Source organism: Struthio camelus, chromosome 1, assembly GCF_040807025.1.
Source record: "Struthio camelus isolate bStrCam1 chromosome 1, bStrCam1.hap1, whole genome shotgun sequence".
In the NCBI taxonomy this organism is placed as follows: Eukaryota; Metazoa; Chordata; class Aves; order Struthioniformes; family Struthionidae; genus Struthio; species Struthio camelus.
Genome location: NC_090942.1, coordinates 166,157,181 through 166,182,425, shown reverse-complemented (window position 1 = coordinate 166,182,425; position 25,245 = coordinate 166,157,181). Strand labels below are relative to the sequence as shown.

The window sequence follows — 25,245 nt, the reverse complement described above, 5'->3', positions numbered from 1 at the left end:
GCTCTGTAGTATATGACTATGTGCTGTGGTGTTGAGTTGCTTTTTTGGATATGTATTCTGCTATTGTTGGAGGAAAAACCTAACTGAGTTCAAAGTATGTGTGTGTGTATATGTATATATAAATACATATATAGAACTCTGGCAGTGATGTTCCTGCTGAGGATTCTTTATTCAGAAGTGCTGGCCTAGTCTGATTATATTCTCTGTAAATGAATAATTTAATGAGTCTGTGAATTACCAAAGCCACGTTTCCTAGCTTGGGGTATATTCTCTTAACTGAACTCTGATAGTTTACTCTCTTTCAAAATATATTTATTAATAGGGTAAGAGGTGATGGTTCTTGATGTTATTTACTTCCTTATCTTATTTCACGAACTCATTTCCCAGGAAATTGAGTTAAGGGATGTAGATTTTGTTGTTGTTTCAAGTATCTAGATTCTTTTTTTCCAGCATTAGGGGGTTTTAAACTCAAAGGCCTTAAAAGGCACATTTATGTTTGTCTTGCTGCCTTGATTGTAGAAGTCTTCATTGTGTCATCTGAATCATGAATCTTTGGGACGAGTGAGCTTGAATTAGCTTTGTGTCTTAAGGGTCAACATTTATGAAAACTAATTTATTTCTGGCTAGTGCATGAGTTCAGTAAAAGAGCTGGAATAGTTGTTGGTGTGGCAAGTTGCAGTTCACCCATTGCTGTTGTGTCCTGAATTCCTCCTCCTGGATTACCTTGGTTTCTGCCTGGTGAATAAGCTTTCATTTGATGTGAGTCACCTCTGGGAGAGTCAGTTTTCATGGATGGGTTGTCCAGCCTCATTGCAACAGAGAAATGAGCTTTCAGTGTACAGAGCTCAACTCATTGTCAGACTGCTAACCTTATTTAAAGTGTTTCTTCCATATCCTTCTATCCGGAGTTTGGGAAATCTTTTTTTTTTTTTCCCCCCACCCCAAACTGTAATGGATACTAATGTGAGGAAGAAACTAGTTTCCTGGGAAGGAGGAGATGTGTTTGTGGTATGTATTTTTGATTGTTTGTTTGCTGACCTTTGTTATATTTATCAACTTTCTTTGGGAACTGAGGGAGTAACAACTTTGTGGACTGAAATCGCATGCAGCTTAATTGGGTGGGGGGAGCTGCTGTACTCTGAGACTTCTTATGAGCCCTTTCATACTACTCCTGAAACTTTGTGATTGTTCATCTACTTACTTTGTTTGGTGTTGGTCTTAAAACACACACAGACACAAGCAAAGCCCAAACCTATTTAAAAATAGCTGCAATCTTGCAACTTGAGGTAAGCGCAGGGTAGTTCTAATCAAAAAGCTTCACGCAGCGAAGACCCCCCCCCCTTCCCCCCCACCATGATAAAACAATTATTAAACTTTCAGGTAAAAAAAAGAAAAGAAAAGAAAAAAAGGAAGCTTGGAAGGAAATTTTAAATGGCCACAATTGAGATTAACGGCATGTATGTTTCTCCTTTGTCTATGACTTCGTATCAATTTTTTCTGGTACACGATTATAATTTCTTTTGTTTATTTTCATGGGCTTCTTGCCAAGCTCAGGGACAAGATTTCTAAAAAGTGTTTTGTAGGGGAGAGTTCTGTAGGAAACATGAGAGAAATGTGTAGTCGAATGTGAAACTTGAAACTGTTGAAATTGCAGAGTTTTCTTGAGGTTTTTACGCTGTGGTTTTAACTATTGCGTAAAGATATAGCTGGAGTTCATATACTTATGGACAAACATATTAGCACCAGTTATTCTAGTAAAACAAAAACCTACTAGGAAGTTATGATTTATTTCCAGTGAGTGTATTTAACTGGAAAAACAGGTTAGCTGCACCTGTGTCTTTGCTGTGCCTTCTGTTGGGCTCCTTTTCAGGTATCTGAGCTGGTACCATTTATCTCACAGGAGATTTTTTTTTTTGACTGTTCCACTCCTGCATCAGGCCCTGGACTAAAATTTTTTCAGAAAATATGACTTGAATTGACACCTGGGGCTCTTGTATGTGGTAGTCTGAGGCCGGTGGTGAATATAACAGCTTTTAGAAATAGTTATTTCTAATGGCTGAAATTTTAATACTATTCAAATTTAAAATACTTAGCATTTATTATTTTTAGAAGTTCTATGTTTGCATATCTTCTGCATAAGTATCCTATTTTACTGGAGCATGCATAGCTTCATCTGTACTGCTGGGTCTTTGATATCTAGCACCTTAATCACTGTCTATCTGCTGGAAAGAGCTCACTGTTTTGGGGATTTTTTTTTTTGGTTTTGTTTTTGCTCCATCTCATTGAGCTGGAATCCTTGGGCCCATTTCTGGACCTAGGGAAGAGTAGAGTCCCAAACAGGTTACACAGAATTTGATTTCTTAGAGCCAATAGTACTAGTTCCTGTGACAATTAACAATCTTTAGATGTCTATGGTGGGGTGGTTTATTCAGAAATATTGTTAAAACAGAATAAGCAATACATTTATATGGTAACTGAATGAGCAATATATGAATAAACAGCCCAATAATTAGATCAGTGTACAGTGTTCCTGAAGGGCTGCAGCAGAGGTCACTTTCTGTCATGGTCGCACTGACTTTGAAGACCGTTTCTGGAAATTCTGAGTTGTTCTGTGATGACGTTCAGCAACTTGTAGGGTCATGTTTTAATATATGTCCAGTAGTTAGGCTTGTTCTGCGGGGATCAGAGAATCTCTAGTCCTTCATAGATTCCCTCATGGCTCTATCTGTGTTGCTTCTGTGTTGCTGCCCTTTTCTTGTTCTGCTTGCCTGGCTATCCTACGTTCTAACTGGCTTATTTTTAATGGTCACATTTCTCCTCTCTCTTATTTGCTGCTATTATCTTCAGTATTTTCAAGGGAAAAAATATCTCTCTTGCCTAATGCACTATGTGACTGTAAAACTATACTGAACATATTGCGAATAGTTCTGGTGCATCTTACTGTGCAAACTATTCTTAGAGCTATCCTCCTGTGACTAAAGGTGAAATGAGGAAGCTCCTTTGGAGACTAAGACTCTGAGACTTGAATGCCGTGTTTAAGTGGATGAAAGATGCCCCTTTAATTGACAAATTTTGGAGGATTTCAAATATGAATAGGTGGGAAGGGAGAGCAGGGATTGAAGCTTATTAGTTTTTTTTCATTTAATTCATGTTAAACACTCGTCTGTGTATGGTTTGATATCTGTTTTGTTGCTAGTATACCTCCAAAGGCAATGGAATTTACCCCCCCTCCCAAAAAAAAAATTTTGATCATTTTTTAAACTTTTGTCATTATAAAAGACATTAGCATACTGGCTTTGGACTACTCCATGATCAAAACTATGCCAGAACCAAAATGAAAAACAAAGTGGCAAATAAGAAAGTCCATTTTTCTCAGAATCAGACATTCACATAAAAACTACCTTGAAGTGGAATACTGTATATTCAAGAAATGTACTGTCAAGAAATACTTCTGTACCATTGTCAGTGGAGCTGTTTTTTTTTTTTTTTTTCCAGAGCTGTTTGCACTTGGAATGGATTTTGAAACCCATAGTTTAACAAGATTTATAAAAGGAGTATATGAGCAGTACAACTATCTTAACTTCATCTATTTAAACAAAAACTGTATTGACTTACTTTATATATGTGTAAAGTCAGTTGCATTAACTTAGAGGAGGGGGAGTGCGTTTCGTTTGCTGTCTCAGTTCTAAAGCAAGCAGTTGAACTAAAACCCTTGAATCCAGAGTCTGTTTATTAACAATATTTAGCAGATATATCTTTTTTTCTGTGGATACAGAGTTTTCTTCATTTTAATATAGACCGCTCAATGATTTTTCTTTTATAATATGGAATTGAAGAAATTATGAACTGTAATAAGGAGTGGGAAGGGAAAATAAAAACGAGATCCGAGCCGCTGAAAGCAGCTAGTTTTAAAATCTTGATGCCTTGATGATCAGAAATTAGTATTTTTTCATTACGAATACTTTATTTTTATTTAATCAGCTTTCAGTATGAGAAGGTTTGATAAGCTTTCTTTTAATCTGGCAGCACAGTGTAACGCTTTAGTTGAACTCTCAGAAACAACATGAAAATGCTGTTGAATTTTTGTATTTTAGATGAATTCTAGTTTCGGTCCAAATTAGCTCAATACAAAACCAAAGTAAAATAAATTGATACCTTCTCATTCATTATTTCCTAATGTAATGTATTTATTCTGGATTTTAAGATATTAACTTGCTTAAATGCATGCAGAGTACACGCTCTCAGTACAAGAAAACAGCTTGTGCAGTGAAAGTTTAATAGTTGCAACCTGACAAGTTTTACTGGAAGTCTATCCTCATTTAATAAAAACCGGTAAAGGTGATGGAAGAAATACAAATTAGAGACCTCCATGGCAGAATTCATGATTTCAGTCATTTCAGCATGTATTTGCAATCCTCTGCTCGCTTCTTCTCAACAGTCTTCCTTCCCTTGGTGGTTGAGCAGCAGCAATTCATTAGTTTCAAAACTCTAGCACTTCTGAAACATACCACTTTGGTATGGTTTTCATACTCACTTAAATAAAAAGGGAGTGAGAGTTTTAACTGTATATATCAAAGCTTGCGCTCTGAAAACAGTGTGATTTGGAAATGATAAAGAAGAGACGAGAGTGTACACAGTAGGTAAACCAAGCTCTGAAGTGGCTAACAACTCTCAGCTGAGTGCTGAGTTAATCAGCAGGGTTATGACATTTAAGTTAAAAGGTTTGTGTATTTGTGTGTGCTTTATGTATACTTTTCCAGATTCTTCTGAAATTGAAGGCCCACCTAAAAATATATTTTGCTAAGCTGTTTTTACAGTTGATGTATAAAGCCTGATCTGCATAAGAATAGTACTGAATGTATAGAATGGGAATAGATGTGCATATTCTGCTGCTACTTATAAAAAGGTGCATTGCAGTGTTTATCCACTTACTTTGATACCCTCTTTGGGGAGAGGAAAATATACTGAAAGTTTATTAGGCTGCAAGTTGTTGTAATATGAGAAAATGTGACCTCTGGTTTTATACCTGTTACAAAGGTCCCCAGGCATTCACCACTAAGTCAGAGTCACTCTTATACGATCGTTTATTTCAGCTCGAGCTGGGTGCCTCCAAAGAGGGACCCTGAACAAAGAAGTTATAGGATAATTATACTCCTTGCAGTCTTATTTCCCTGCCTGCTAGTGACAGTCTCTTCCAGTTGTCTTTACTGAGTCGGTGGTCTCTTTCCTTTTGATTGGTTCATGTCTACACTCCCGGGATGGTTGCTATGTTCCTGGTGCCTTATCTTATCCAAAGGTTAACCTATACCTCTCTCCATTGTGTTCTGTATCTTTGAGGGCTGATTCTAGCTGGTTCTGTAGTTGTTCTGTCAGCAGTATCCCACAGGTTTGGTTAAAGTTCAAGCTTAGGCCTGTAGGCTTCACTACTCCAAGCACTGATGCTAAGTTTAATCAAGGTTATGCCAATGGAAATAACAGTAGTTTTTTTTACAATACCAATATCTATTTTTATCAGTGGCTTTTGATATAGTCAAACTTGTCAGTCAAAGTATTGATCCTTTTCTTTAAGGAGCTGAATGTGGAGTAAACGCAGAAGTAGAAAAACAACTTGAAATGGGAAAGAAGTTATTGGCTGCTGGACAGCTAGCAGATGCTTTGTCTCACTTTCATGCAGCTATAGGTAAGTATTTGAGGAAAGTGACTTTTGCACTGAAATACCTTTCATTTCCAAGTATTTGCTTCATTAAGTAGCCTGCTTGCTTAAAAGTTGCAGTGCATGAGTCACAGCAATTGAGGCACCTTCGTGCAGCAGTCTGCTCTTGAACAAGATCCGACAGAGATGCAGTAGTATATTTATACTTTGCTTTTGATAGAAGAAACTGTTAAATAAACTAAATGATGTGTGAACACCATGTCATTGCTGTTTTCCAAGCTGGTTGTCTGGAAGCAGTTAGACTGTGTTACCATCTGATGAGGTACTCCCCGTGTTTTCAAGATTAGTACAAAGTTTTTCAAACTTCATTTTTGAGCAGTGGAGTTTGTCGATGCTTTCTTCTTCTCCAGCCCCATTAAAAATATTAAAAATATAATCTTTCTTATTTGTAATCTTAACAGTGGTCGATCATGTCAATTGAAATCATGCTATACAGGTTTGAAATGTTAAACTGATGGTGAAGAGTGCGTTCTGTAATTAACTGTCTGTCTCATTCTGAGGTGCTGAGTGAGTATAGGTGTTTTGAGTTTTCAACAAACTGATGAGTTAAAGGCGTGCTTGTATAAATTTTAAAGGAGTTTTGCTGGGCTGAGTCTTTGAATTGAAGCAGAGGCAGACTGGCACCAGTGAAGAACAATTGAAGAACAATTGCAGTGAAGAACACTGCAATTTGACAATTACACGTGCTTTTATTTAATAGACTTTATGTTGTGCGTATACAAGTGCAATATCTTCTCTGTGAGAAAAATAAATGCCAAGGTGTTATGCAGTAATCAGTCATAGTGTTGAGACTTTCCTATTTATGCTGTCGTCTAAAGGTGAAATGCAGATGAAACAGCTGCTGATTCTGAGCTATTAGCATTTCCTCTGAGCTCTCCAAGATCAACTTCCCTTTTACAAGGGGAGCGGACAGGGGAACTTCTGCTTTCTCTGTACTATAGAAAACTTGTCTCTATGGGGATAGTCTCTTGTTCCTTTTGCTCCTTGTGTTGGTGGCAAAAATTCCTATGTGGTCTGAGTAGAGTTGTTAACCATGTATTTCATTCCTTTGTTTTTGTTTGGGAAGCTTTAACTTGGATTCCGTGAATAGTCCAGTTCAGCCTGCAGCCACACGAATGCTGATGTTGTTGCAAAGGAGGAGGTGGTGTGAGGTGGGATGAGCTGTGAGATGCCCGCAGGGGATGAGCGGTTCTGCCCCCCCCATCCCGTTTTGCTAGCAGTGCTCAAGCAGCTGATTGGCAGTACTGTGTGACTTATTACCTTTCTGGGATTTTTAGTACAATGTTGTTTTGAGTCTGATTACCTAAACTTTCATCAGATTCCTTTGCTCTTTGTACTTTGTCTTTTTGAAAAGATTTTAAGCATAGCTTAGGTACTGAGTTCACAGAAGAAGAGAGAAGAAATTTGTTTTTGCCTGTATGGCATCACAGCCTATGTGAGGTAAATGGATCTTTTTATGTCTGGCCTCATCCAGCTTTTTTTACCTTTTTTTGCGAATATCTAAAATTAAAGGAAGCTACTGTCAAGCTTTAACCTCAAATGAAGTGAGGAAGAGAGATACCCATTTTATTCGTTAGGTATTCCTTAGATTGGTGTTCTTTCTCAAATTCAGGTTTGGCTTTAATAGCACAGTCATAAGTTTACTGTCTTGTAAATGTACAAGTGTGTGTTTGGGTAGCCCAGTTTACTTTTTTTTCCCCTCTTGAGAGCCCACAGTAACTTGTTGTTTGTTTGTTTGAAATACAGAGAGTATTAAAATGGCTGAATCTTGAAGTTCAACCAGCAAGCAATGTGGAATGTGTCAGCTTTGAAGTTAGCCTTCCAGTTTAGATACTGTACATACTTTGGTCTGCTGTTTAGATAGGGTTTTGATGCCCACTTTAATATTAAATAAAGAAGTTGCTACTATCTAGATGAAAGCTATAAAGGGTTTTATGTATCTCTAACTGGACTAACATGTATTGGTCATTTGGGGATTGTTTGCATCCTGCATGATGCACAGGGACTGGGAAGAAGAATGATGAATTAACATACTTTCAAAAGTAGGCCTGCAGTTTGAGATAAAGGCTTAGTATGCAATGACTGTTTGTTTTTTTTTTTCCCTATGCAAAGCTGAAAAACCTGTACATGTTTCACTTTCAAAACTCTCTATTTGGAATATACTGTGTTTTTTGTTATCTATGTTGTTATAATCAAGCTGTATTAGAAATATTACTTGGAGCAAACATTACGTTTTATTGATAAATACCTTTTTCCAATGGCTTAAAACTCAGATAATGTATTTTTAGTCATTGCAGTTTAGCTTCTTAGTACCCAGAAGCTCAATTGCTTTGAGACAGTATTCTGATTACTGTTCGTTCACTTGCAGACGGAGACTCAGATAACTACATTGCTTATTACAGAAGAGCCACAGTGTACTTAGCCATGGGCAAATCTAAAGCAGCAATTCGTGATTTAAGTAAAGTGGTTGAATTAAAGCAGGACTTCACATCCGTAAGTATTAGTGGAATTGAAAATTGTTCAAGCATAAAAAAACTGCTTCAAAGAAAGGTGTTTTTCAGATTTTGCTAAACAGAAAATACAGGGGGTTTAAATAGGAAAAATAATAGCAATGGCTTGTGCTTGAGTTTATAACAACTCAGTGCAGTCTAGCCAGTTATTCTAATAACGGTTTTGTGTTTGCGTTTCCCATAGGTTTGTACTGAACACTTCCCTTCTCTCACTTGCAGCTTCTCTCCTCTCAGTTGCCAAGGCTGTAACCATCAGAGAAAGGGAGGGAGCAGGTGCCTCTGCTTTCTTATGTCCTAACTGGTATATGATTTGAGACATCTCTTCTCCGCAGCAGCTGTCTTAGTATCACTGCCTTCTTATGGGACTGTTGTGATTTCAGACTTAGCCTTTGCTCCTTTCCCCTCACCATATGTGGAGGGACTGCCTCGCTAGTTGGAGACTGATGCTGGTGTCCTCTCCAGATGATTTTTCTTACCTCCTATATCCATTTACAGTGGGATGTCCTGTATAGCTTACATCAAAGAGGTCTAATAAGAACATTGTCAAATCGATAAGGCAAAGAACAGACGTTGTCATCTCTGGTTCAGCTTGTTAGCTGTATTAAAGTTAAACCTTTTTTCCCATGAAATAAAGTCTCACTTCCCTTTAATACTTTCCTGTATTCTAATTTGCAAATCAAAAGAAATTATCTTTCATTTCAGGCAAGATTGCAGAGAGGACACTTACTGCTCAAGCAAGGAAAATTTGATGAAGCAGAGGATGACTTTAAAAATGTGGTAAGTTGGAGGACTAAGTTGAACTACATCCTTGCTTTTATTTTTGAGTTCTGAGCCAAGGTCTCGTCTCAGCTCAGCTCTGACGCTCCAGAGTGTGTGTGTGTGTGTGTGTACGCCTGAGTTTGTGCCCTTTTCTTTAAAAGTGCTGTAGCTAAGCCACCTTGTGTAAGTAAGTGACTGATGATGTTTCGGTGGAGTAATGAAGGTGAAATCAGAAGGTATTGCATGAGGTAGCCTAGCACTTTCAGTGAAGAGTCGTCTTTGTGTGTCTAGCACTTCATGATCTTTGGTTGATGACATCTATACTAGGGAGCAGTCTCTTTGCAGAAAGAAAGGGTAATGAGAATACCACTATAGTGACATGGGACTCAAAGTATCTAAATGAACCTAACTTTACATCACCATATCCAGGTCACAGTGAGAGATGAGTGGGGACCTCTTGAATCAACTTTTGAAGGTTTCTGTCTTTTTCTGCTGATTACAGAAGGATTCTGGGCACTCAGTTCAGTTGTTATGATTAAGTGTCTGTGGTAAAATGGATGAATCCCAGTGACATGCATGTGCATCTCTCCTTATCTGCAAAGTGGTTCCCCAGCATTCATGGATGTATTAGTAACACTTTCTCTCAGTGATCAGGAAGTTTCCAGAGCTTCCGTACAAACAAAATTGGATATTACTCCTATTATTCATTCTTAAATTTGTTTACTCTTCAATAGTTGCTGGTTTGTTGAACAGCTTGCCTGTCCTTTATGCCAAAATAAATATATTTAAGTGTGACTATATGCTATCTTACTGGCTTTACTGATGTCTAATGGAAATGTTAAGAATGAGTATGCAAGACAAAAAACAGTAGTTTACTATCCTTCAAGATACATCTGCAGGGCAGTTGGGAGGAGTGACACTTGCAGGTATGGATGCACAAAACAGTCTTTGCGTTGGCAGCAAACCTGCAGTAGCTTATTCTGAAGTCCGTACTGCAGTGGCTTTGCTTGTTGCTTCCTCAGTGAGTTACTTAGGAGTGAGCATGTGGTCTGCAGCTGCGTGTCTGATTGTAGTGCAGCCCTGCTGTTTGCAAACATGGGAGAATGTCGGTCGGCTCTGATTAGCTGAGGACATAGTCACTGCAATAGCAATTAAATGATGTCATTGTTGGTTCTGAGTGTGTGCGCGCGTCTCTTTGCAATAACTGTTTCTCTGAGTATTTGTTGTTAAATACCACATATGGAAATGCTTTTCCAGTCAACTGTTAAGTAGCTTGCTTTTCTTCCAAACTAAATGCAGAAATTTTTAGATTGTTGCCTTCAGTCAGTCAAATGGTTTCAGTTCGTGGTTTAGCCAAGCTTTAAATCTGCTAAAGGAGAGCAGGGTTTCTTCTCAGAGGATAACTAATAAAAGATACCATATTGGTCCTAAATCTCATTCCATTTTCTTTGGTTCTGTGAACAATATTACTTATGTACTTCTCAAAGAATACAGCAAACGATGTATTTTGAAAGGCATACTCTTCAGTTATATACAGTCTATTCAAACAAAGTAAGCCAATATTTAAAGTAAACTTTTATAATAAGTTAACATATTACTTTTTTTTTTTTAAAGTGATCCTACATGTCTTGCATCTTTAAGTGGAATACGTATTTATTTGAATGGTCAGCGAGCAAATTTCCCTCATTTCCCTCTAAATCTTTCAGATAGCATGGTGGTTCTACCAGTGCTTTAAGTGTCTAAAAAAGCCTACTTGTACTCTGGCAGCCCATTTAAATGTAATTTCGTATTTGAATGTAATCTCAAGATACGAGGAAGTAAGATTCACAGTGCTATGAAATGTAGTAACATTCTGTGTTTCTTTAAGTGTTTTTTTGCTTGTTGTTTTGTATATGAGAGTAGGGATGGGGGAGGAAGGCTATTGGGATGAAATGACTTTCTGAATGATTTCCAAAAGTTGTACATCCGGACTGTGCCCCTGTGCCACCAAAAGCAACAAGGGAAAGGTAAATAGTAGCCACTGTCATTACGAGGAAGCTTTGACTTGCACTGTAAATCAGTTGACGAGAAGTCAAAAGGAATAAGCTATACCTTAAAATGAATATGTGAAAGTTTCTTCTGCTATTTGGACTGATATAGCTCAAAGAAATACCAGTGAAGTATCAACAACTTACACAATTCAGTTTTAGATTTGGACACTTGAAATCATGTGTTTACATGTGATCTGGCCATGTAATCTCCAATTCTTCTTTTCAGCTGAGCAAGTATAGGTGAGGATCTGAATAGCTGTCCAAATTCTGACTGTGCTGGCAAGATATCCACTGACTGTAATAAGAGATTAAACGCCTAACACGTGAACAAATGTAGACATCCAAATCTGGAACTACACTGTAGTGAGATTTTGGTCATCCTGTATTTGTTGTGTGTATGCTCTAAGTCTATGAACAGTGTCACTGTCAGTCGCTAGACATGCAGCAAGCTGGTCATATGTTTGAGCCTGCAGAGGTCAAATGTCATTAAAAGATGCTGTGTTTAATTTTTTTTCCCCATCACGCTGCTTCTCCTCCGCTGCAGAGGAAGTCTCCATATTTTGAAGAAAATCATCCGCTTTCTTCCTGTACAGATTTTCAGCTTGGACTTTACCTAGAATAGGTGTTTCTGAGGATGTCATATGTCCCCAGGAATAAACGGGGGTTTTTTGTTTGCTTGTTTTAACATGACAGCTTTTACTTTGTGTTAAATCTTTTGCTGAAGCAAATAGTTGCGTAGAGGAGATGGACTTGCTCCTCTTGAGGCCAGCCTCAAGAGGAAGCAGATTGTATGCCTTTGGGTAATATTAGATGTGTTATCTCTTGTGTGATTTCACTGGAAACTTTTTTTTTCTGTTTGTCAGGTGTTGACTTTAAGGGAGGAGATCAGATTCTAAAATCTTCTCCCCTTTTGAGGAGAAGGGAGAATTCTGAAATCAGGGTGAGGAAATTAAGTATAGTAGTTCTGCCTGGACTACTCAAGGACAGAGGGTAGGAGTGAGGCCGTTTGGAGTTCCTTGTATGACACTGACTGTAGGACAGTCAGTGTAATTAATGTTACCTACTGAAACTCCAATGTGACTAATGTAATGAGCTATCTGCAAATGCTATTTTTTCTGTCTTTGTGTGTTCTAGAGGTCTATCAAACCCCTCTGTATTCCCTTTTAGGTGAAATGAATCACTAGGAGGCTTGGGTAGAGGGGGGTGACTCAGACTTATCCCTTGATTTGTTATGCAAAATTGCACTTTTGTAAATCTCTCATTTTTTCATACATGTGCTAGGCTGATGAAGTTCCTAGGTGGGCCGCTTCCCCCCCAACCTCCCGCCGTGCACCTGTGCTTCACTGGTCCTCACTCTCTGGAAAAAATTGCTTTTCCTTTGCAACTCAATTGCCAGTTTGGAAATCTAGTACCTACAGGGTGAAAAAACTTTTAACGGATGTCAGCAAGGGGATCTAATTCCTATCTTTGGAGTGCCCAGCATGGAGCAGGGGTTAAGCAGATGTCCTTTGTTGGTTTTAGAAAGTCACTGCTCACAATGGATGGATAGATAGTACTTCTCTGCTACAACTTTAGTCAGCGGTTTGTGTACTTCAATTCCAAGTTCCTCCTGTTCTGATTCATGGTTTCTAAATAACGGAAGTCAGCAGGGCAGATTTGAAGCCGTATCAACATTTGCATCCAAGGCCTCAATCCAAGAAAGCCTTGAAGTATTTATTTATCTTTAAGCGTGTGATTTTTAGTGAAAATAAAAGGAATACTGGTGTTCTTTGCTTTGACAAAGGCCCTTTGAGAAGGAGACGAGTGATACAAGTCCTGGCTGTCTCCCGTGTGCCTTGTAGTATTGCCTGTGGCCCTACTCGTGAGGGAAAGTTTTACAAAAGCGGTCTTAAAGGAAGTGGCAGAGCGTGAGTTACTGAATTCAGTAGAAGGCATGAAAATCCAAGGGGTGTTAGCATAGAATTTCTGCCTTTGCTGTTGGAAAGTGTGGAAAGGGTCAAGTTGTCCTATAGCTTTCAAATTCTTCATTTTTAGGCTGCCTGCAGTGTTAGCAGTTGCAGTTCATTGCGAAAAACAGTGTAAACTGAGATGTCCTAAATACGCTTCCAAGGGAGACAGAGTTATGTAAACACTTAAAAGTTGGAAACTGAAAGTACCGCTTCTGACTCCACTAGATGTCAGCCAAGACTAAGCGGCAGTGTGTTACAGACTTGCAAATGCTTGTTTTCTAATATAGAGAAGCCTTCTGTTACTGCAGAATACACTGAACAATATTTTTACATGGTTGCTTGGTATGTGTAATAATATTGTTTTTGATGTAGGTGAAGGAGACCATCTTACTCAAATCTGCTTAACTTGCTAAGCAAGTTCAGGTTGGGTATCTGAAGTTCTCTTACGCTGTCAGGGTGTTTTAGGAGATTCAGGTTATGATTGGTGTTAGATTGTTTCTGAATAGTTTCCTCTGAGGTAAGGTGATCATCTGTAGCTTCCTGGTTGAAGAGTAAAACGTATTGAAGTGCTTCCTTTCTTCCATCTGTCTAAAATTACAGCAGTGCTACTGTAATATATTGCTCTACCAGTACAGAATTTTCCTTGGTGCTGTGTTCCTGAATTATGTTCCTGAATGCATGGATGTTTGTATCTTAAATAACACGACTTGTGGGGTTTCCTTCAGTTCCCCTCAAAGTTTTTTACAAGCCTAATCAATCTACTTTTGTTGTCCGTGTGTTCACTACTGTGAAAAATAAAACAGCTTCAGAATGTGTAGCTATCTGCCCACACTAGGAGCATTGTAAGCAAGGTATAGAAAAACAGTGTGTATTTTTTGGACAACTAATGTGGAGTTTCTTAATTTTGTTTAAACGTTATTTAAGAATATTTGTTGTTCGTATCTGTATTTAATACGTACCAAGACATTCAAATGCTACAGCTAAATTGCCTGTATGTCTTTAATCCAGACTCCTTGAGCGCATGGATTATGAGTTTTTTTCTGAAGGCACCTACGACTATTCTTCCTTAGGATTCTTGTGTTAAATGCAAAGCCTTTTGCTGTGTTGTTAATGAGAAGCTAAATATTCAGAGCTGGTGCAAAGGAAGATGTGGGACTATATCGCTGGAAGCAGGACAGGCCCATGGCAAGCCAATCAGCTTACTCATACTTTGCAACTCTTCCCTAAGCTTTTAGAGGAGAGAGAATGGGAGCGGATGGGAGAGGATCCTGAAGTAGAAAGACCTGACCAAGGTTAGCATGACAGTCACCTGCTCCATGTTCATGACTTCCAGTGATGTGTTCTGTAACAAGTTTTCTGTGTTGAGAGGATTCTTTCTTCAGCATGATAATGGGAAACACTGTAAAGCTTTGTTAAATAAAAAGCTTATTACTGATCCAGAGAACATAATTGTAAGATACATGTGGGTATAACACATTGCAGTAAATAATTGAATTAATTCAGACTGGCACATGGTGTCTTCAGGCTAGCTGCATCCCGACACATAAAATGCAAATAGATCCCATGCAGTTTGTCTACTGTCAGTCTAGCTTCAATTTATTTGTCACTGCTAATATACCAGTTAAGTGTTATTTTTGAAGCAGTAAAGTTACTGCATTATATTTCTCTTTATAGCCTTGTGTGTGGCTGTTGTAATTTTTTGTATATGGTTAGAAAGGTCATGTTGACAGTTATGAAATATAATTAAATATGGCAGGCTTGAGAGTTTTTAAGCTGCTTCTTGAATAACAGCAGTAATTGTTTAGCTTGTTAAAATGCCTTTCTCAGGAGAGAAAGTTCCCATTTAGCAGGCCGAGTTTGCGTTGGATGCGAGCATTACTGGTCCCACCTCCCAAGCATTGTCCTCTAAACAAAAAAAAAAGGTGGGGGGGGAGGGAGGAGGGTTGATGCTCCAGGGTCTGTATCTTCCATAGGCTGCCACACTGTGGTTATTCAGAGACCTGTGCCATCATCCTTGGTAGATGCTGCGTGTCTGCACTCTGGCTGCTACCAGTTGTTGCAGTCCATTTAAATCTAACGTTTACTGGGGACTGGAATTACTTAAGCCTGTCGAAGCCAATGGCAGAAGCGTTGCTAGTTCTCTGTTGGTGCACTGCTGCTTTTGCTACCTGGCCAACAGTGTGCAGTATGACCTGGATGATGCAGCAGCTCAAATACAAAATGACTGAGCTAGATTTCCCCTTAGGAAAGTTTCATTCCTCTGATGTTTTATGTTCTCGTATTAAGACTTATTTTCAGTCATGGTGGGTATTTTTTGGTTTGGGTTTCGTTGTTGTTGTTGTTGTTTTAATCGTTTACCATGTTGCATATAGTGCAGTCAGACTTCAGTAGTTGCCATACACTTCATTCACATACCAAATTTAGTAACTTGAGATCTGGATGCGTACTGAGATCTTTTCTTTTCTGCCGTTTCCCACTATGTGATGTCCATTCCTTTGCTCTGTTAAGTCAGACTGCAGGTATCAGGTTTAATCAGCCACTGCTCACTGCTGCCTCAAGTACTCTCCTTGCTTGGTTGTAAGTATTTACCACGTTTACGTGCTAGTTGCCTTTCTGCACAATGTATGTACGCTTGCACTCCCTGTCCGCTCTGGTGCCTTCAGATCACAGTTGAAACAGTTTTGCTTTCTTGGGATTTTCTTGGGAGATGGAAAGATGATGTTTAGATTTGTCCTGTGTTTTCCAGGCCTGCAGAGTTTGGATATGCCATTGTTGAGTACTGGCTTTGACACTTTATGTTGCCAGAATGTGCTGGCTCAACTAGAAATGCTATCATGACAGCTTCTTAGCTACCATATGCAATCCAGTCCACCAACTGGCAGAATTCTGCCAGTTCTGGTAAACTGAGATGCTGGAGATGCAAATGGATTATATAGGCTTAGTGGGATTCTCAGCACAGAGATGTTTGCTTTTCCCTGGATGCTGCTGACAATGATTACAGCTGCCAGAGGCTTTATGTGCTGCTCTTTGAGAGCCTAAAAGCATGCTCATGTCCCTTATGTCACCCAGGTGTGGCCACCGTGAGGTATTTCCCTGCTTTTGTTGCAACAGCAGTTTTATGTGCACTTAGGACGTGTAGTTATTTAGGTTTTAGTACAGCGTTAGATTTCCAGAGTCAAAGTATTTATAGTTAAGCCTACTAATGTTTCGATGTTGAAGTTTTTGCTGATGCAAGCTAAAAAGGAGACAGACTAAGAGTTTGCTGTGATAATCAGTATTAGGTATGTATAAATGTCGTAATATGAACTCGTTGAGCGGGAAGATAATGCACACTGGTCATGTGAGTAACAGCATATCACACTTAAAAGCCAACAGAAATACAGTAGGTAACTCTTAAGGTGTGTGTTTCAGGTTCTTTGTATTGATGGATGCATGCGTGCTTGCTTTTTTTGCTTCATTGTGTAAATAAAGCAGCAGAACTGAAATGTCTTTCCAGTTTGAGCATGACACGCAAGCTTAACGTGTCACTCTGCGCTGGTGGGAAGAGAATGGTCATGTTACTTTATACCTGATTTTGTATTTTCCTTCCCTTTTTACTTGTTAAAACTGATTATTTAAATGCTTTCGTTAACTTTATTCTTAAAGTCCCCAAAATGTATTGGTGCTTTCAACTTTGAGTAGTCTGCAAAAGAAAGTAGGTTGCAAAACAATTCTGGCTTCATTTCTGTGAGATGCCTAACTTCTGAGTCATAACTGACTTTGACTTTATTTAAAAGTAAGAAAAAAGTGCTAATATCATTCTAATCCAAATGTAGTAAACCTCAAAGAGAGCAAAAGGTACTGTGCTGAAAAGCAGTCACTCCGTTCTGGAACGTGTTCACCAGTAGCAATGCACTTGTCCAGCAATCCTGAGTATTGCACATCCTTAATTTGTGCATTGAGGCCCTCAAAGCACACGGAGGACTGTTGGATTTGCCTTCGACCTGTATTAATTCAGCTGGATAGGCTCACTCTTATTACTCCTTTCTTGGTAGTTTAGGAGACTTGGTGGCTTGTTCTTCCCTGACTCGTCTGGGGTCTGTAAAGATGCAAGGAGTTGTTCTGTCTTGTCACCCTCAAGCTTAGTGTTCCAAAGGAGACTAAGGAATAGTTGAATTGCAATTTGGTTGTTGGTAGTGATGTGACAGTCCTCTGGACTACTGGGCAAGAAGATGAAAGAAATATTGAAAGTAAACAGATATGAGAATATCAATCCAGCTTTTTGGGGGGAGCTTAATGAATAGGCTGCTGCTTTTTCTCCTCAATTAACATTATAAATTAGAGCATCATGGCAAAACACAAAATACATATTAAAAGCTTATACTGAATGTAGATTTTCATCATACTGTAGCATACAAACACTCGATGGGCTTTGAATGATGGTTCGAAGGATGGTTTGAAAGACTTCCCTTTGTTCTGTTAACTGGCCAGTTTGTGCTACCTAAAATTATCCAGACTGTTTCACTCAAATGGTCTTTATTACCTGCCAGTGGGACTTTATTTGATAATGCCCTGTAGCATTTGTTTTACATAGTCCACTGATGTTTTGCTGCAAATAAGCTACGTGAAACGTAGTGTGTGTCTAAGGAGCAAAGTGTTTTCATGAGATAAGTGAAGGATGGTCAAGGTGAGACAGAGAATGATTGAACGTGAGATTTTTATGGGAGGCGTTCGAGGGACTCAGTAGTGTGATTTCAGTAGTTGATGGGAGGACTAAAAACAGGAAGATAAGGCTTCAGCAGTGTGGTGAATGAATGGACAGTAAGATGAAAATACTTATGTACACTGTTTTTTCTGAATTTAAATAAGCATAAATAGATAGTACTATTACTAAAGAGACTGCTGAGTTATGGTGGTCAGAAAATATGTTTGTACATTGGTGCAACGAGCTTGCAAGACGGAATGAGAACTACTGGCATAAAATATAAAGCTCTGAAGTTACCAGAGTAGTATTAGACTTGCTATGCGTGGATTTGTTTACTAACAGATTGTCCATGACATTTCCCTGATAGGAGAGTGATGCTGTTTCAAGTGAGTTTTTTTGTAAGTATTTAACTTTAGTAGAAAAACTGTTTGTGGAAAATAACTTAGAATTGATTCAGTTTAAATGGAAGCATAAAGTTAATCTGTAGCAAAGATTCCTGATTTTTCAAATAGTGTTGAAAAATCCGGAGAGGAAATCAAAGTCAGCTGGAACTCAAGTTCAGAACTTCTGAAAGAGACTTGTAGTCCTGGAACTTTTTAAATTAACAATGCAAAAGTTTGGCTGTGCTACTAGCTCCAGATTTGGGCAAAAAGAGGATACACAGCTGTAAGGATTTATAGAAAGAGTTTTTATTCAGACCAGAAAAATTTTTTTAGACACGTGTTGGGCATCAGCCAACAAAGAAAAAAAAAATTCTGATCACACTCCCCTCCTGCTGCTGGAGAGAAGACGTATAAGGGGAATGTGAGAACTTTTGGGTTTAAATACAACCCAGCTTTCAGTAGACTGAATAGAAACAACTGCATAAGGTTCAGGGATCTTAAATGAAGAATCTAAGACAGGGGTGGGACCTGACCTGTGCATGCTTTTGATGTTACAGTTAGATTTACATTTGCTCAGCTTTCTTTTCCGTTTCAAATATTTAAGTGTTAGAACCAGGGGAAATCTTCCTAAAGGAGTTCTTGGGGCTGATCTTACTACATTACATTAGAGACTATGAGTGTTTGAAGAACTTGCTGATGAGAAAAAACGTAGGAAGGCATCTTCAAGGTAGAGGAGGAAAGAGCAAGTACTGGATGACTTTGGGGACTCTCTAATTATAGAAGAAATTCTGTATGTAAAATGCAAGGTCATGCGAGTTTCATAAAAATGATTTTAAGTCCTGCTTCGAATCTCTGGATGTCTTCTCTGTGGAAGACGTTCTGATCAGCTGCAAATGTGAAGCCAGTATCTTACTCGAGCTACACTAATTCTACAGATGTCCTGGTTTTGCAAGGGAATAGATGAGATTCTGTTTGTCCTCCTAAGTGGTAGCAGAGCTGTCTGTGAGAATTTTGGCTTGTTCTTTCTTTGAATGTGTAAAGCTGCATACGGAAACGGAAGTAATTCCGGTATAACTCCTCCTGCTTGGTCAGAGGGGTTTGAGAAAGGAGGCCCTTTGGAGACAAAAGCTTAGACTTGTGTAAAACCTCACATGAAGCAGAGTGCATGAATTCTCAGCTGAGCCCTTCTCCCCTATGAAGTATCTTTACTTGTTGCTATAGCCAGTCTTTCTGGGAAAACATAATAAATACTGCTTTACAGTAATACTAGCTGTGGCATTTTGCCTTTGTTTCTACAAAGAATTTATAAATATGTGATGTACTTGAAGTGAGCATCTGTTATGCCATGTGGATATACTTGGTAAACACAGGATTTCTCAGTACCATTTAATAACTGTCTGCAGAGACATGAGTTAACAAGGCTACAGCTGAGGAGGTCCATGACTTACAGGAAGGGCCCTGTTCTTGTGTATCAGATATCCAATGGCAAATGATCAAGGAGGGTGAGGGGAGGAATTAAGAGTTCTCTGATTTCTGACAACTTGTACAGAAGCCAAGAACTCTTTTCTTTCATTTTTGGAGTTGAAAATATTTCCAGTGGAATCTTAAAACTTATTTTGCTTAATTTCCAGCTTCAGTTAATTTTCCATGGTATCGTTATTAGAAGGACAGAGATCCGTGAACAAGGAGTTCAGTCTCTCTTTTTGTTAATGTTTGCAGCTCAAATCCAATCCCAGCAGTAATGAGGAAAAAGAAGCCCAGTCTCAGCTGACAAAATCGGATGAGCTACAGCGCCTGCATGCACAAGCATTGTCTGCCTACCAGCAAGAGGATTATGAAGGCGCTGTTTCTCTTCTTGATGAAATCTTGGCAGTAAGTGTTAAGTGAACTGGTACTGTGAAAGGGAATTAAGAGCTTTCATCTGAAATATGTGTATTTTTGTTTGAATAACTTCTTCACCAGCATGAAAACAGTTGGGGTAACTGGCTCAATTTTGCTGACCACTAGCAGTCCAATGATGTTGGAGAGTGGAGAACGCCGAGCACTAGCTGCAGCTAAGCCAAACTAATGGATCACTGTAGTTAGAATTAAAGGCATGATTTCAGCCCAACTTATGTTGCAGATAACTCTCTTGATTATCCTTTCCCTTCTTCCATGGTTCAGTATTCATGGGGAAGTTAGGAAAAAAGGTACTCTCAAAGCAATGCAGTTTTGGCAAGTAAAGAAGGTGGTGTTTCACGTTTAGGCTTTTCTTAGGCTATATGCAGGCAATTTGTGTGTCAAAGCTGATAGGTAGATCTCCACTGTGGAGTGGGTACTTTCTTCTCTTGAGAAAATGAAGTAATGAAAGGTCAAAGTCAAAGTGTGTATAGCTATCTGTATTCTCAGCTTGTTCCTCAGATATCTATATTTGTCGATGAGCCCCATTCAGCAAAGGTAGTCTGATAGTCTGTTAAGTGTGAAAACTCAATCATGTAAACATCTTGTCTTACCGAAATATGTATTAAAAGACGGTTAACTGCTATAACTTTTTACATGGAAATTAACGTTGTTGATTTGGGATTTCTGATGAACTTCTGTCTTTCGGTGAAGAAACTGCCAAAGTTTGCTTATGGGGAGAAGCATGGAAAGCTGAAGATTTTTAAAAAAAAAAAAAAAAAAAAAAAGTCTCGTTCTCTAAAACCATGGTTTAAAAACAAATGATCAAACCATAAGTAAATACTATCAAATGAATTATGCAAGGCAGTTTGTTGCAAGTAATTATCCTTGGCGTTAATGGCATAGTTACTTCTGTATAAATCTTTAAAATCCAGATACTGAGGTGAAATCTTGCATAGCTGAAGCTTACCTGCAGGCTTCTACCTGCAAGACAGCTGACAGCTTGGTTCTTGCTGTTCATTTCCTCCATTTTTTTGCAGAGATACAGTAATTCATGATTCTTGAGGCTCAGCAGACTGCCCCAGTTTAAGCAGTGCCAGTGGATTTAATTCATCTCCCTGCATGAGCTCATTGAATCATTAGAATTTTTTTCAGGCCTTTGTTTTCTGTTTGGCCAGGTGCATCACAGCGTCCGCTAGGAAGCAGAGATGCTAATTTCATGTGCTCTGCATGCCGCTTGAACCTTATGCTATTGCAGTTGGCAAAATGAAATTAAGTGGGACTTTTCTTTGGTGGAGGGGAAAGACGTGAAGTATTTATGGACCAAAGTCAAGCTTTCATTTTGATTTCTCAAGGTTTGTGTTTGGGATGCAGAGCTACGGGAGCTTCGAGCCGAGTGCTATATAAAGGAAGGGGAACCCAGTAAAGCCATTAGTGACTTGAAAGCTGCTGCCAAATTAAAGAATGATAACACTGAAGCCTTCTATAAAATCAGCAGAATATATTATCAGCTTGGGGACCATGAGTTATCACTCAGGTAATTTTACTGTTTGTTGTAATTGTAAGAATTAAGACAGAAAATGTAATGTAACAAACTCCATAGTTCATGATAAAAGCCACGAAATATCCATGTAGTTTTTTGGGATGGAGTAGCAGCTCTAGTCTGAATCTGACCCTCTGCGGACACCGAGAACTGGCAGTGAAGGCACCATGCTTGTTCTTTGCAGACCAACCATCAATACTTCCTGGCCTCTTGTTTTACTAAATGAATGCCATAGTGCAAGTCTACTAGAGTTGCTTACGTTTACTGTTTTTGTTTTTTTCTCTTTCCTGGAAGAACGTGCTTCTCTAAACTTGCTTTGGTGGAGAGTTTCTTCTGTTTTGTTTCCCCTGAACCTTGACTCAAGCTAGACTTACTGTACAAGCAAAAGTAAGGCTTAGGCTCAGGCTGTTATTTTTGAGAGTGGAAACAAATGGTTATAAGTTTTTGTTTGTTTGTTTTAAACAACAACAACAAAAAGCACCACACAGCAGTATCCCTGCATGAAGAGCTGGGGATTCAGAGCTAACAGTCTCATTTTTGCTGATGGCTTTTAGTACTTTGGATGTTGTTTGTAACCTTTTACCCTTTTATTCCCCTTCAGTTAGGTTTAAGTGTTACTCCCATATGTCCCTAGTCAGTCCCGTGGGATAACTACCCTAGCCAGTCCAGCCTGTTCAGTTCATATTCCTTGAGCTCAGCTGAGACATAGGGTATAATCCTGTTGTGTTACAAATGGGTGATTTCTGTGATGCTCAAGGTCTCAGATGCGTTAGCTGCATCTCTAGAGTTCTCTTTCCAGTATAGTTTTTGCCACTGAACCCGTTCAGTAGGAGGTGAGGGCAATTGCAAAAGCCTCAGCTTCTGTCTTGTTTTGGCCGTGTGTGACAAAGGCAAATGGGTGCAAACGGCACATAACTGTAGTTACATAAGTTTATTTTTTACGTAGGCAAAAATATGTGTTTTCATCTTAGTAAATACCACCTAGCTTGTGTTAGAGATCCCTTTTCTAGAATATATTTCATCTCTGGAGAGATGAAATAGCCCTCTAGCCCTCTGTCCTGTGAAATCACACATGGACTTCCTGTGCTAATAATCAAATCTAAGATTTTTTTTAAACGCACTTGAGAGAGCTACTTGAATAATAGGATGGTGTTACAATGGAAGAATATGCATCTTTCCTTTATGCTTCTGATACTACTTTTTGCATAAGATGTACTAAGAAAGGGAGAAGTCTAGTAGCTCTTGGATTTAGTGGGTAATTAATCTCATCTTTCTTCTTCCTTCTTCCTTTAGTATTTTCTTTCCTTGCTTAAGTTTGTAAAGTCGTTATGAGCAGATTAGCATTTTGTTACATTTTTCTGAAAATACCACCTTAGTTGTGTAATGATGACTCTGTATGAATGCAGTCTGGAGACCACTGTCTCTTTAAAAGGATACCTACCTTAATCAAGACCTGATTAAACAGTCTTCAGAGTGAAAAATCAGGCTCTGACTTGGTTGATATTCCATGAAGTGTAGAGTTTTGGGTCTTACCTGAGCTTGCTTTGTTTCAGGCAGTGTAAAATATGCTTATGTGCAAGTTTGCTTTAAAAATATCCAAGTTAAACATGTAGGAAAATTACAAATGATTGTATCTGCTAAATGCTGGGTATAAATTATTTCCTAGGGCATATTTTTCTTCTACTGTTTATTGTTATTAACTCTTTTGCAGTTTTGTAATACTTGGCAACATAAAATAATTAAAAGCAACAATGAACCAATGTTCCCTGTGTTCAGGAAGGCTCTCTTTTCCCTCACTTTAAATTCATGGAGTGAATATTTTTGCATGAAGGAGAGAGAGCGTGCAAGGAAGTCAATCATTGTTCTGGGTAGCTTATAGATACTGCATTGTGTCTTTGTATGAAATTCCATAATGTGTGGTGTTTTTTGTGGGTGTGTCTTGTTTTTTCCCCTCCTCCATGTGAAAAGTGAAGTCCGGGAGTGTCTGAAACTTGACCAAGACCATAAGCAATGCTTCTCTCTCTATAAACAAGTAAAGAAACTTAATAAGCAGATTGAATCAGCTGAAGAACTCATCAGAGAAGGCAGGTAGGTGTTCATTCTATAGAAAAAGATCACTACTGAGGCACCAGTTTGTTACTGACTGAAGAGCTGTTTGAGTGGTTTTTTGCATCTATTGATTGAAGTGGATAAATGAACACAGCTCTCAAATTTTAATTAAAATAAATATTGACTCATATAGTGACAACCCTTTTTTGAATCCTTCTGGTGCCTCTGTCTTACCTTTGCATATCTAACTTCTTTGTGGAGAAGATAGTTAACACCAAGATAAGGATGTTTGTCAATTCTCTGACGCTGCAGGACCGTATCTTCAGACTTCTGTCTTAAAGATACACTGCTGATTTACTACTACTTTTGGTCTAAAGACTAGTCTTTCATTTAACCCGGTGTCAGCGTGTTTTCAGGGAGCCATCCAAGAGCTAAAAGCTTGAGTTGTTTCTAGCTTGTAGCAACCCATGAGTTCTGTCACTGCATACACTAGCCTTTTTAGGTGATACGTTCTAATGCATGTCTTGTCAACTGTTGAACTTCAGCCGTCTTAAAACTCTCACAGCAAAATATATTTTACTATGTGACTTGCTGAGAGAAAGGTGGAAAAAAATTCCAGCTGCCTGGTTCAAACTAGTGTCAGGAAACTTTTCTTTCCTGTCCCAAAAAGGCCAAATAATACAGTGCTCACAACATATTGCCTGTTCTTGTGTCTTACAGCGCAGAAAAATGAATGGCAATGTAACTCTTAAAAGTGGCTGAAAGTTTTCTTCATAGTGCTGCCTTGCACCAGACCTCTAAGGCTGTTACAGTTAAGACATATTGCTAGAAGGATGTGAAAGTCTAAATTTCTGTGACAGCAGTCTGAAATAGTTATTAAACTTCATGATACCATGCTCATCTCTGATTAAAACAGGTATGAAGATGCTATCAGTAAATACGATTCTGTAATGAAAACTGAGCCAGAAGTCCCAATTTATGCTACTCGTGCCAAGGAAAGAATCTGCCACTGTTTGTCAAAGGTAATTTAGATGGACAGAGAAGTAGAATTTTAATTTAAATGAATAAATAAAGCACAATTTGGATTTTTCACCCTTCTCTTTAGAATCAGCAGGCTATAGAAGCCATAAAAGTTTGTGCGGAAGTTCTTCAGCTGGAACCAACCAATGTGAATGCTTTGAAAGACAGAGCAGAAGCTTATTTATTAGAAGACCTATATGAGGAAGGTACAGTTACGTACTGTTCACGCATACATTTTGGGGGCCTTTAAAATGCAGTCAGCGTTGCAGAAATTTTTAACATGCACTTTAATTCTACGCTATGGTTACACTTCTAGTCAGTGCTGCTAACCAGATTTACACAAATACCTCCTGTTAAATTTGTCTTGACTAGTTTAAGTGGTTTGGGCTTGGTTTACCTGCAGCAGAGTTGTCTTTAAAACAGTGGGTTATGTGCAGGATGTTTTAGGAAGGGATACAGCTTACTCACTTACTTAAATACATGTTAAATAATCAGCAGTATCAGAGAATTGCGTTAATAAGTAAATGGTAACTATAGTAAGGGTCGTATAAATCTATTGGGAGGGCTCTGTTTTAATGGATGTGCTAGGTGAGTGCTTGGAGAAATGGAAGTACATAACAGTATAAAAAACTGTTTTCTCCCCGATATTTTTTTCAGTGCCGAGGAAGAGATCAGCCACTGTTTCACCTCCCTCGGTCTCTGTAATGTTGCTAGGAGCAGTAATCTG

At 38.7% G+C, this 25,245-nt stretch overlaps 1 protein-coding gene across 1 annotated transcript in view; it reads left to right on the top strand.

The window, feature by feature from the left end:
- Positions 1-25,245, top strand: part of DNAJC3 (DnaJ heat shock protein family (Hsp40) member C3) — a 39,697-nt gene that overhangs the window by 1,385 nt on the left and 13,067 nt on the right. The window contains exons 2-9 of the mRNA XM_068928862.1: positions 5,570-5,680; positions 8,082-8,206; positions 8,926-9,000; positions 19,748-19,900; positions 21,262-21,443; positions 23,418-23,537; positions 24,415-24,520; positions 24,604-24,724. Coding sequence (XP_068784963.1) covers positions 5,570-5,680; positions 8,082-8,206; positions 8,926-9,000; positions 19,748-19,900; positions 21,262-21,443; positions 23,418-23,537; positions 24,415-24,520; positions 24,604-24,724 — 993 coding nt within the window. The remainder of the gene's footprint in view (positions 1-5,569; positions 5,681-8,081; positions 8,207-8,925; positions 9,001-19,747; positions 19,901-21,261; positions 21,444-23,417; positions 23,538-24,414; positions 24,521-24,603; positions 24,725-25,245) is intronic.